Source organism: Drosophila yakuba, chromosome 3L, assembly GCF_016746365.2.
Source record: "Drosophila yakuba strain Tai18E2 chromosome 3L, Prin_Dyak_Tai18E2_2.1, whole genome shotgun sequence".
NCBI classification, from domain to species: domain Eukaryota; kingdom Metazoa; phylum Arthropoda; class Insecta; order Diptera; family Drosophilidae; genus Drosophila; species Drosophila yakuba.
Window position 1 is genome coordinate 20,137,804 of NC_052529.2, and position 12,484 is coordinate 20,150,287.

At 42.2% G+C, this 12,484-nt stretch overlaps 2 protein-coding genes, 1 long non-coding RNA gene and 3 other non-coding genes across 6 annotated transcripts; 1 reads left to right on the forward strand and 5 right to left on the reverse strand.

The window, feature by feature from the left end:
• Positions 1-65: 65 nt before the first annotated feature.
• LOC6534777 (protein artichoke) lies at positions 66-10,726 on the forward strand. The gene is made up of 5 exons (XM_002095416.4): positions 66-607; positions 5,402-5,600; positions 5,660-8,159; positions 8,224-8,347; positions 8,403-10,726. The coding sequence occupies exons 2-5, from the start codon at positions 5,476-5,478 to the stop codon at positions 10,256-10,258; spliced, it is 4,605 nt and encodes a 1,534-aa protein (XP_002095452.3). The 5' UTR covers positions 66-607; positions 5,402-5,475; the 3' UTR covers positions 10,259-10,726.
• Positions 2,833-4,233, reverse strand: LOC6534776 (lipase 3). The gene is made up of 2 exons (XM_002095415.4): positions 3,396-4,233; positions 2,833-3,259 (listed from the first exon to the last, which is right to left on the reverse strand). The coding sequence occupies exons 1-2, from the start codon at positions 4,206-4,208 to the stop codon at positions 2,873-2,875; spliced, it is 1,200 nt and encodes a 399-aa protein (XP_002095451.1). The 5' UTR covers positions 4,209-4,233; the 3' UTR covers positions 2,833-2,872.
• Positions 10,280-12,168, reverse strand: LOC26534668. The gene is made up of 5 exons (XR_001454130.3): positions 11,905-12,168; positions 11,059-11,113; positions 10,809-10,869; positions 10,566-10,628; positions 10,280-10,374 (listed from the first exon to the last, which is right to left on the reverse strand). It is a non-coding gene; the product is annotated as an uncharacterized LOC26534668 (long non-coding RNA).
• Positions 10,442-10,522, reverse strand: LOC6534778. The gene has a single exon (XR_005561378.1). It is a non-coding gene; the product is annotated as a small nucleolar RNA Me18S-Um1356 (small nucleolar RNA).
• LOC6534779 lies at positions 10,693-10,779 on the reverse strand. The gene has a single exon (XR_005561377.1). It is a non-coding gene; the product is annotated as a small nucleolar RNA Me18S-Um1356 (small nucleolar RNA).
• Positions 10,932-11,017, reverse strand: LOC6534780. The gene has a single exon (XR_005561376.1). It is a non-coding gene; the product is annotated as a small nucleolar RNA Me18S-Um1356 (small nucleolar RNA).
• Positions 12,169-12,484: the final 316 nt, after the last annotated feature.

Consider the following 12,484-nt stretch of genomic DNA (forward strand, 5'->3'; position numbering starts at 1 on the left):
TTTGTTTCCACAGTGATTTCCTGTCATAATTTTCATAATTTCACTTGCGATTTCATTAAAATGCTGCCTTTAAAGCATCTCTGAACCCCCGAGCTTGAGGCACGAGCGACCTCTGATCCGTGGTCACAGACCGCCACACTCGAGTTCCAAAATGAAGCCCACTCTTCGGCGAGAATCAGCCAAGTGTGGCGCCCAACGTGGAATCCAACTCCCATATGGCCCAGGCAGGAAGCTCCGCTCAAGCCGACATTTCTGGTAGAGATCTTGAGTAATCTGCTGGGCTGTAACTTATTTCGAGAAACAGTTTTCGCGTGCATTCCAAACGAGACGGTTCGGCTTAAAGAAATCGCGGAGAATTAACCGATGTCCATGCTGAATGAATTGCAAGTGTTGGTGGTTAGTTGAATAAAAACGCCTTGGGAAAAAGCAAAAGTGCTTTCGAAAGTGAAGTAAATAAATTAAGAAAACAGCCCAAGGGGTTTCAGAAATTATTCTTAAAAAGTAAAAGCTCTGCTATTCTAACTGAATTACAAGTGAAGTGGTTGAACTTGCTGTAACCCGGATTAATATCACTGCGACGAGGATCTGTTGGATTTATTTGCATTGAGTGAGTCAAATAGTGTTTGTGCTAAAGTCAATATTTATAAAAAACACTGATAATTAGAGAAAGAAGATTCTGGAAGGAACTATAAAAGTTAAAATGCCTCTAACACCTTTAGTTTGTCTGCAAGGCAAATAATTGAAAGAAGAATGTTGGGGTACTAAGTATTTATCATCCAAAATCTTAATCGCCCAAACTAAATCCACTATAAAAATGGCATGTTTTTTTAATATTACTTATTTTTATATACAATGCTAGAAAGCATTCGTCTAGCGTTCGATCCATTAAACTAAATACTTAACCCACATCTGAATTCCAAATCTACATTTCTGCAAGAACCGTTCGATGTAGAACTAAACAGTTACTTAATATGGGGAGTTCGAGAGGGGACCGAATAGAAATCAGAGCAGGTGAAATTGTCGCTACAAAGTCTGGGGGAAACTGGTGATGGGGATAGAAGGTGGGGGTGGGGGTGCCTTCACTTAGTGTGACTTCAAGCCGTGCAATGCCTGCAATTACACAGCAGTAGACGGGCACAGAGAGATACTGGCAACACTGGAGCGGAGTCAGCGAAAGATGCAGATACTCCGAACAATGATGAAAACGACAATAATTTCAAGGTTCGTTTGATGTAAACTCCGCTGCGCATGCGTAGAAACGGCGCCAGAAGATAGAGCTAAAACCGAAGTTGAATCGGCGGTTGGCGGTTGGCGTTTCACTACAGTCCGATGTTTTGCAGCTGCTTCTCTGGTTTCCTACTGCTTCTGTTTTTTGTTAAATGATTACAAAATCTTCGTTGAAGAGCCATGTTACGCTTCTTGGCGCAAAGAGTTTCTTTTTTCGGTCCGCGTTGCGCAGTTGCATGTGGGGGTGGTATAAGGTATAAGTATGGCGGTGCCATGGAAAGGTATAATGTCTATAAGTTATGAAGACGCGACGAGTCTTTTGGAGCTATTGCACAAGACAACGTTCGTATAACTTCCTGTCGTACGACCCACCTCACCTGTTTGGGATTTATGAGCCGTTAGAAGCGCATCTTCTACAACGAACCACATTTTTTAGCCACCGAGTTTATGCAATAAAAAGAGAGTTCCTTAACTACAGTATACCCTTTCCTCGCAAGTGGGAGTGCGGGGTAGCTGAAGATATGCAAAAAAGAAAGACGAAATTAATGTTTAATATGGCTCACTAGTGCAACCTGGTGCCATTTTATTATGTGGGCCCTAGGAAATTGAAAATAGAAAAATCAAAACCTATTTCAAAAGTGTGTTTCGATTAATTTAATGTACTTAGAGCAACTGGCACGCGTCGACTGCTGTATACCTAATCTATAGGTTTTAGCTCTTTAGGTTCCAGAGATCACGACGCTTATACAAACTTTTCAAGAACTTACATATATGCTTTAAAAGCTTCTAAAGGCTTTGTTCTAGTGGTTCAAGCTTGAGACAAGTATTCTTTCAAGTATTACTCTGTGAATCGAATTAAGCAATTAATCAATTAAATAATTGCATGCTGTGTACAAAATGATCGTAAACTTATTTAGCTTACTGTAGATAAGTGCGAGTATCACTAATCGTTAATCTAAAGTGAACTTTTGATTATACCAGAACAGCTATCATTAAATCTCCAACAAACGATGATAAGAACAAATTTTAAATGGAATTTATTAGAGAATAACACCTGGCGCAAGAAATGTTAATACCTAAAGAAAAAATCGTATCTCAACCGATTTAAACCAAATTTTCTTTCTCCTCTCTCTTCTCTTTGAGTTATAAGGAACTTTAAATCAGTTTGAACTTATTAACACGAACCAATTGCTTTAATCAGAGTGCAAATTTGTACAATCGAAAAGGTACTTACTAATAAGCAATAAATTTTAGACAAGAGCCAGACAGTTGAAGGAGTGATTAGTACCTGACACAAAACTTATTCTTGGTGTTGATATCTAATCGACCAAATCCACATTATAAATTCAAATGAATAATTTTTAAATACTTTTTATTGTCACTTGCATCACTGCCCGTCCACTTTACAAGATAAGATTCCTTAAAGCAATGCACTTCATTATTTTCGGGTGTTTTTCCATGGTAGCGTCCCCTAATTTTAGTATTTGAAGGTTAATTTTAGGCAATACCATATCTCATTCTTTGGCCCGTCATTTACTTGGACAATAATCTGAATATATCTGAATCCCTCAAATAAATTTAGGTCCGTATTCAGAAATCTGTGAGTTGAGAAATATGCATTACGGGTTCTTTTATTGGCCAATTTCTAGCGACCTTCGTAGGAGTTAATGCGTTCGATGACCGGATCGTTGACCAGCTCCTTCATGTTCCTGGCGATGATGAAGTCCAAGTGGTTGAAGCTCTGGACGGGCACATGATAGTCCTCCTTCAGGTGCGGGAAGTTCGCCACTAGGGTCTTAACATCTTCGGGTCCGCAAAGGGCATCGTTGTTGCTGGAGTACAAGTGGGTGGGTGCGGTGATCTTCCTGAGATCGTAATCCGGAGGCAAGTCCTGGCCGTACAGCTCGTTGTTCTTCTTGGTGCCCCAATCGTACTGGCGGAACTTGAGGGACTTCCACAGCTGCAGGTAGTGGATGCCCTGGTTGCTGGAGGATCCAGCCGGATGGGTCTCGATTAGGACGCTCATGGAGCTCTGAAAGTACATTTTAAATGTGCAATTGTGATTTTATTCGTTTCCTTGGAATAATTTCAACAATATGAAATTTAGACTGTGAGTTCCAAGACACCGATATCTAATAAAAAGAGGCTTTTATATTGATCCTACTCACCGCATTGGCATTAACGTATCCGCCATTAGCGAACATAATGAAGGCGTTGTTGCAGATCGAGTTGGACAGATGGCAACTGTTGTCGACCAATCGGTTAACCAGGTTGTTGTGCGGGATCAATTCGGTGTCCACCAGCAGTTGGTTCCAGATGCCACCGGGTGTGCCCACCAAGGGACCCAGGGCATTGAAAATGAAGGAGGTTCCGTGCTCGAAGAAGGCACATGGAGCCAGCATATGTCCGGACTTTATGAGGGCATTATACTCCGGTCGCTCGGAGAGCATCACTAGGTACACGGTGGTTCCTTGCGAGTGTCCGGCGTAGTGTATCTGATCGTAGCCAGTGTCCGCCAGGATGTAGTCGATCATGGCGGGAATGTCGATGGTACCGATCTCATGCCAGTCGAAGTGCCAGAACTTGTGGCTGTTCAGCGAGATGAGAACGTTGTTCCGCGAGTAGATATTGCCACGGGCATTGCCCAGCCAAACATCGTATCCGGCATCCGCGAGAAGGTAGGCCAGGGAGTTATCCGGTCCGGAGCACAGAAAGCAGTCGGAGTTACTGAACAATCCGTGCTGCAGCAGAATGGGAGGTCGCTTCTCGTTCTGGTTCTTCAGCTTGTGGGAGTACGGGATGCGGAACAGGGTCAGCACATAGCCATCCTCGGTGGTCACCTCGTGCGTCTCTGTGGGATATCCGTGTGAACGGATCCTCTCGTCCGACCTGACAATCTCGCTCAGACAATAGTCCGACTTCTCGGCAAGGGCTAGACCCGCCACCAAACTGAACAGTAGCACGGAGAATATTGGATTCATTGTGGGCAATCGGGTTTGCTAGCTAACTGGTCGTGGGGCATACTTTATATAGTCCATTCTTATCTGCTGGTCGAAACAGGCCCCTGGTTAGCCTCTGATTTATGGGGATACCCTTGTGCGAAACACTTAAAAAATCGGTAGTACCCCTTACTTGTCGCTAATTGAGCTGCAATTTAAAATGTTTGCATTTAAATAGGGACAAGAAACTGCCATCGACTATCATATACCTTTTACTCAGCCAGTGAAAGTGCGTAATCATTATCTTTGAATACATTTTCCCTTAAGTGAACATCTTAAATACAAGTTACAATTTACAACGATACAATTTCTTATTTAATATGCATTGCTTATATTTTAATGCTATTTAGTAGTATTCGATTTTTTTACCCGTTACTCGTAGAGTAAAAGGGTATACTAGATTCGTTGAAAAGTATGTAACAGGAAGAAGGAAGCGTTTCCGACCATATAAAGTATATATATTCTTGATCAGGATCAATAGCCGACTCGATATGGCCATGTCCGTCTGTCCGTCCGTATAAACGTCGAGATCCCAGTAACTACATAAACTAGAAAGTTAAGTGTAAGCATACAAACTCCAGAGACATAGACGCAGCGCATTTTGTTGAATCATGTTGCCACGCTCTTGAAAAATGTTTTGATATTTTTTAATTTTTGTATTAGTCTTGTAAATTTCTATCGATTTGCCAAAAAACTTTTTGCCACGCCCACTCTAACGCCCCCAAACCGCCAAAAACTGTCAGTGTGGAAGACTCTCCTTCGCACTTCCAATAGCTGAGTAACGGGTATCAGATAGTCGGGGAACTTGACTATAGCGTTCTCTCTTGTTTTTTCTGGGTGCAGGAATTTCCTGATTACCGATCAACTGGGTATAGATAGGAGCAAAATACGCAGTCGAGGGGGTCTCCTTTGGAGTTTGGCGGAACCTTGTACCACAATCAAAAATAATTTATTTTTAATTCAATCTATTTCACCTGCTTAATATGATGAATATACGACTAGAAGGTTTTCCTGCAGCAGGTGTTCATGTGAGGTTTGGGCTTCTATTTTTAGGTAATATTTATTATGGATTTGATTTGGTGTTTAAATTTTGCGACAAGTTTGTTTAGTTCAAGTAAAGATAAAGCGGTGGTAGGTAATTAAATTAACAAATGGCATACTTTTACTCGCAACAGATACGAGTATGAGCCAAGTTGGCCAAAACAAAGACGTTCCACACACAAAACCTATGGTCTAGCCCTTTGCCATAATGTTACTGCCCATTTTCCTACTACTTGGTATGGGGATAACCTTGATCAAGGCCGAAAGTTGTCCTCCATCACAGGCTATTTTACCCTGCCGCTGTTCGTTAAGAGGAAAGGAAATCCAGATATGGTGAGTGGCTACTATTCTACGATCTCTCTACTTTGAAAATGATGTATCCTTTCGTACAGGTGCTCCCACAGCAATCTACCGCAGATCATGGATGGTCTGAAGGCAGTGGAACGAAACATCAAGGGCAAGATCGATGAACTAGTCCTGGAGAACAACCAATTACCGGCACTGCCAGGACGCTTTTTCGGTAGCCTTCAGATAGTTCGCCTCATGCTGCGCCACAATAGCATCGAAAGAGTGTCCAATGGATGGCTAACTGAGCTGGAGAACGGCCTGGTGGAGATCTTCGTGGTGGAGCCTCAACTGCGGAGCATTCCAGCAGAGAGTCTCAACGGAATGATCAACATGCTGGCCATTACCATTCAGAGCGAAGAACTAAAGCACTTGCCCGACTTTTCCGGACTGCTCAGTTTGACCTATCTCAGTGTCCAAACGGGGGCTCTCCAGGAGTTGCCCTCCCATCTCTTCAGACATCTACCCAAATTGCAGCATATACATATAACGGGCGGGGCAGGCCTCACTCGCTTGGAAGCAGGTCTCTTTGATGGATTAATATCCCTGAAGAACCTGGATCTATCGCACAATGGCCTTAACTGGATTCATTTACGCGCCCTGTCCAGATTACCCAATTTGGTTAGCGTAAAACTATCCAATAATCAAATCAGTGATGTGGGCATGGTGGGTCGCATTGTCAAGGATCTGGAGCATCTGAAGAAACTACGACTGGACAACAACCTCATCACTGTAATCGAGGATGGCTCCTTTGTGGATCTGCCCAATCTTTCAGAGCTTCATTTAAACGATAACAGGATTACTGAACTGCAATATGGAGCTTTTTTGCGCACTCCTCAACTGAAAACCATATACCTGCAGAATAATCTAATCCGGCGAATCCATCCGGAATCCCTGCTTCAGGCCAGTGGAAGTGGCGTGGAGGCGGTTCACATCTACAACAATGAAATTGGACATGTGGAGGCTTTAAGGGCATTGTTGGATGCCTTGCCCAGGCTTCGCTATTTGGACATGAGTGGCAATCTTTTAAGCGAACTGCCCTATGGGGCTCTTCGTGGTCATGGCACTTTGGAGCAACTGCATCTGAACCATAACCAGTTGAGGCTCATTGAAAGGGATGCACTGATGGCCATGCCCGCTTTAAGGGAACTTCGGATGAGAAATAACAGTTTATCCTCGGACTTACCCTTACCATTTTGGAACCTTCCTGGATTGAAAGGGCTCGACCTGGCGCAGAACCAGTTTGCTAGGGTGGATTCCCAGCTGCTGGCGGGACTTCCGTCACTAAGACGTTTGGATCTGAGCGAGAATGGACTAATCGAATTGGCACCCAATAGTTTTCGTCATAATCCCCTCCTGGAAACGCTCAATATATCCTCAAATGAGCTGACCAAAATCCACTCTTCCACCCTAATCCATTTGGAGAGACTCTTTGAGGTGGATGCCAGTTATAATCAGCTTAAATCTGTGATTGGGGGACTGCCCAGGATCGTGGAGCGTATCTCGCTGAAGGGCAATCAAATTACATCACTCCCAGCAGCTGCCAGCAAGGATTTGCAATTGCCCAACCTTCGAATGCTGGATCTCAGCCAGAATCGAATAGAGCAGCTGCCCAGGCATGGCTTTCAAGGGGCATTGGAACTGAGAGTCTTGAGTCTGGCACAAAATGAGCTGCGTCAGCTGGAGGACACCTCCTTTATAGGAATTCAACGTCTGGAGCTGCTGCATTTGCAAGAAAATCAACTGGGAGAGGCGGATGAGCGGGCGTTACTGCCTCTCGCAGAACTTAGGAATTTGAATCTTCAGTCCAACAAGCTGGAAGCCATCACGGACAATTTCTTCTCGAATAACAGCAGACTGGAGCAACTAGATCTCTCTAGGAATCTCATACGGAGCATCTCCCCCACGGCTTTCGATACCCAAAGATCTCTGGAGTATCTGGATCTCTCTGGCAATGCCCTCCTGGATATATCAGTGGGTTTGGGGAACTTGAACAACCTGCGAGACATCGATCTGAGCTATAACCAAATATCCCGGATCCAATCCGATGTGATTGGTGGCTGGCGAAATGTGGTGGAGATCCGTTTGTCCAATAATCTCATCGTGGAACTTCAGCAGGGCACCTTCCGAAATCTTCCCAAGCTGCAATATCTTGATCTAAGCAGCAATGAGATTAGAAATGTGGAGCCTGGCGCACTCAAAGGACTCGATGAACTGCAGGAGTTCGTCCTGGCAGACAATAAGTTGGTGGAGCTAAAGGATCATGTCTTTGAGGAGCTACCAAGCCTACTGGCCTCCCACTTTCAGTACAACAAGTTGCGCTACATTTCTCCGGAAAGCTTTCACAACGCCAACTCGCTGGTCTTCCTGAATCTGTCCAACAATCATTTCAGGAATATGGAAAACATAGGTCTCCGAAGCATGCGGAATCTGGAGGTTTTAGACCTGTCCACCAATGGTGTCAAGTTGGTGTCCACGATGCCGTTAAAGGCGCTGAATTGGTTGGTGGAGCTTAAAATGGATAACAACCAAATATGTCGGATACAGGTGAGGTCTTAAAGAACTATGTATTAGATATATTGCTTTCAATTCATTCTTTTTTTCTGTACAGGGGTCCCCATTTGAGACAATGCCCCGCTTGCGAGTACTCTCCATGCGGAATAACCAGCTCAGGAGCATCAAAGAACGTACATTCCGAAATGTCCGGGGAAACATTGCCATCTTGGATGTGGATGGTAAGTACTTAAAAGAACAGAAAATTCGTTATTGAACTTATGTTTTCTTGCGCAGGAAATCCGATTGATTGCAACTGTGAAATGCAATGGCTTTCGGTGTGGCTGCAGGAGACGAACTTTCCGTATCCGGGACCCAAGTGCCAGGATGGACGCCTCCTTCGGTCGGCTCGCATGGAAAGGAGCCTCTGCGTGGGTGCGGATATCTATGGCAACGAACGTACTGATGGCAATCAGTTGCCACTGCTCAATGAGCACGGGGATGTCTTCCAGAGGGATTTGCCCGACGATTTCAACGATGAGTGTGAGGCGGGTGAAGGAACCAGACTGCCAGGAGATCGACCGCTGGTGGGCGAGAGCGAGTACTTCTACGATCAGTATGTGGACGCCACCGAGGCACCAGATACCACCCACTCCGTGATCAGTACATCACAGCGACCGAAGCCGAGTCCCACGATAAACAGCAATATAGATCTGAATAATACTATACTCCATACGAAGTACTTCAATCGGAAACCCCAGCCAGGATCTGGATCTCCTTTTACATTCTTCGGATATCCTTTGCCCAGTGTAAGTTTGGGCAGGTTCTTTGGTTTCGGGGATCGAGGACGCAAACAACGAACGGATAGCAATGATGAGATGCCCGCCACCCACCGCATGGCCCACATAAGTCTGCCAAGTGGGCGTGGCAAAACTAGGATGTATCAGCCGAACAGTGCAGAGTTCGAGAAATACCTCAAGGATCAACAGAAGCAGGAGAAGCAAAACATAGCCAGGAATCGTTATGTGGACACAGATTCCACCACTTCATCCATGGAGGATGCACTGAGTAATGAGAGTGGGAGTGCCGCCACCACAGTGGGTGTCTTTCGCACCACCTTTCGTGAGCCATCGAGCATCGAGCGCGGTGGCTTCCGTCCCATCGTACCAGCCCATGTCGGTGGTTTTATGCCTGTCCATGATCCTCAACAGCGGCGTGGTTTAGTGGAAGTGGTGAATATTACGGGAAAGACTTTGGAAATGAGCCAACCCAAAGGTCAGAGAAAGTTTATACCTATATCTCCTCAGGAACGACCTAAGCCAACCAAAAGTAGTGCCGAAAGTTCAGAGTCAGCTACTTATGAAGTCACAGAGACCACTCCAGATATAACCACCACAACGCCTTTGATGCACAGGATCACCACTAGTACAACAAAGGCTTCTACAACGACCACGAGGAGTACTACAACCACTAGTACTACCCAGGTGACTCCTGTGAATGATGCCTCGTCCAGCAGTGAGCTGGATTCCCAGTATGATGACGAAGATCTGGAGGCACAATCTGTGACCCTGCTAAGACCTCCTCCGCTAGGGCAAACAACCACTGCAGAGACTATTCTGTTGATTCCTCCGGCGGAAGAGCACGTGGCGCAGATAAAGAGTCGTTCATGGGTGACCACTACAACACCTCAGAGTCCGAGTGATAATCAAGTTACTATAGCTCGTCCAACGAGCACAGTGCCACCACCGCCACCAGCTTCTCCTCCTCTACGAGTTGGAGGACGGTCCACCATTACCAAGGTGTACACACCGTATCAGCAGCAAGTAGCTCAGCCCACGGCGGAGGAGTATCAGAGAACTACGCCCAGTGGTGATAACGAAAGCGTGGCTAGCGAGCATCAACTCACGGCTGATGCCCAAAAGCGTACCGAACTAGAGCTCCTTCAGGTTGATCGTGTGGACCGCAAGGACGGCATGGATTGGTACTACGAAAGCTTCAAGAAGAAACGAGATTTCAATGGTGGAGCTGCTGTGCGGAAAACAGCTCACAAGGAGGTGTTCTACGACGGAATAGCTGCTTCGTCCAGCTGGAATCGATTGCACAAGGAGATTCTCTCTGTCAGCTTGTTATTGTTGTGGAGCGCGTGTTTTTAAAGAGTTTTTAAAGATATTTAATTTAGACAGTTGAAATATTTTATTTTGTACACATAAATAAACAATTTATTTTATATATAAAAAAGTACTTTGTTCAGAAATCCCTGGTAGAACACCTGAAAAGTCGAAAAGAATACCTTTATTAGTAATCTATGTAGCATTCATAATAATTCGTTTTGTATATTTTTTATTCAGATGGTGATGCATGTTAAAAAGATTTCAACATAGTTTCTCTGAGTTTGGTATGAAGTTGTCATCAAAAAAGCAGTTTAAAATGAAATATATATATATTTTATATTGGCAATACCTTTTTGTTTGTTCCCAACGAATCACTTTTAGATCTTGTAAAAATATCATCAATTTAGATTCGCTGCAAAAAATAAGATATAATATGTTAATAAATGGCCATTATTGCCTTCTAATTTAAATAAATCTTATATGTTCAGATGGTGATGCATGTTAAAAAGATTTCAACATCATTTCTCTGTGTTGGGTATGAAGTTGTCATCAATTAAGGAGTAAGTAAAAATTTAATGGGTTGAAAAATTACCTTTTAACTGGTTCAGTCGAATTTCAGTTTTAAATAGGTATTCCTTTGCCTTGAAAAATGCCTGTAAGGTATTAAAAGTCTGTTTAATTATACAGATATTATCAAACATAAACTAAATATTATTGCTTTATTCAGATGGTGATGCATGTTAGAAAGATTTCAACATTATTTCTCTGATTTGGGTATGAAGTTGTCATCAATTTGGGAACTAAAATAATTTATACTCAAATGCGGCGGTGCAATACTTTACCTTTTAGGGATGATAATAGAATGACTAGTATAAAATCCCAATCTGCTTTCAATGCCTGTAACGATAAATAAAATATATTAGGTTTGTAAATTTAAAAGACGTTATAAACCTAAGCAGATGACAATATCGGTACACATGTTACTCATGTACTCATACACATTTATCACTAGGAAAATGTGTTTAATACAAAGGTGTTCGAAGCCAAATTGTTGATTTGTTTTTAAACCTGTCTTATTTCTATAAATCTTGTAACAACTTTTAATCTAAAAACAGAAGTAAGGTCAAATACACATCAATTTTTGTCTTTCGTTTTTGTCCATAGTAAATAAATATGTTATATTTAGATAAAACACGTTTGAAGTATAAGATCATATTGGAAAATTTTCGAGCTGCAGAGCAAAAAATGTTGACTTCAGGACTTCAAATAGCAAACGTTAATGTTAAAATTTGAACTTTTACCGCTCTTTCTAAGTCTGGCTACGCAATACCCTTTGGTTTTTGAACAACTTTTAGAATATAGGGTTTAGTGTTTAACTCTTTATGATCGGGCCATTTCTTCGTTTAGGTATCCATATAATATAGTAGTAGTAGTTGTGCGTTTTGTCATTACGTGGACTGTTTTCCGCAATGCTCGAGTATTTCACAAAAATAAAAAATAGGCCTTATTTTACCCAACATTAAGCAAAGACCAAAATAATGATAAATGATGAATATGGTTATATTTATCTTAGCTTTAACCACATTTCATAACTATGTATTCTAAAACATTATTCAGGCATTGGTTATGTAGAGAGTCATATTGAGTTGTTAAATAACATGAAACAATAGTATTTGTTGTAAACTTACCTTAGAATATTTCTAAGTGTCTTCAGGTGTCTCACATTGCACCACGTGGAAATGGTGTTCTATTCAAATTGCCATGTTGGTCCTGTATGTGTATCATTTTATTATGTTGATCATAGTATAGATTTTTACAAGATACAAGCTCCCATACTGAGCATTGCATATGTAAAATATTAGATTAATTGGTTTCATTTTATTTTAATTTAACGATTTAATGCGCGCCGACGACCTTAACCAAAGGAAATTCGGATAGAAAGAAGGCTGATGGTTGCCGGATGTTCACTTATGTAGTTGCCCATGCTTTAGGGCTGCCAGACTTCTTTATTGTGTGATTCGATTTTTAAGTATCAGTTTTATTAAGATTTAGTATTAGTTTATTAGTCTTAAGAAATTTATTTATAAATTTATGTGTACATAAATAAACTTGTTTCTTGATAATAAAAATGATATAATATGATATTAATTAAAATATAGTATGATATAATATAATCCACTTATATTGTAATTTAATTCGCAATAATTAATAAATCTTCTTTCAATCTAGTTCAACTGGTTGTGAAACTGAACTTAAAGTAAAACTAAA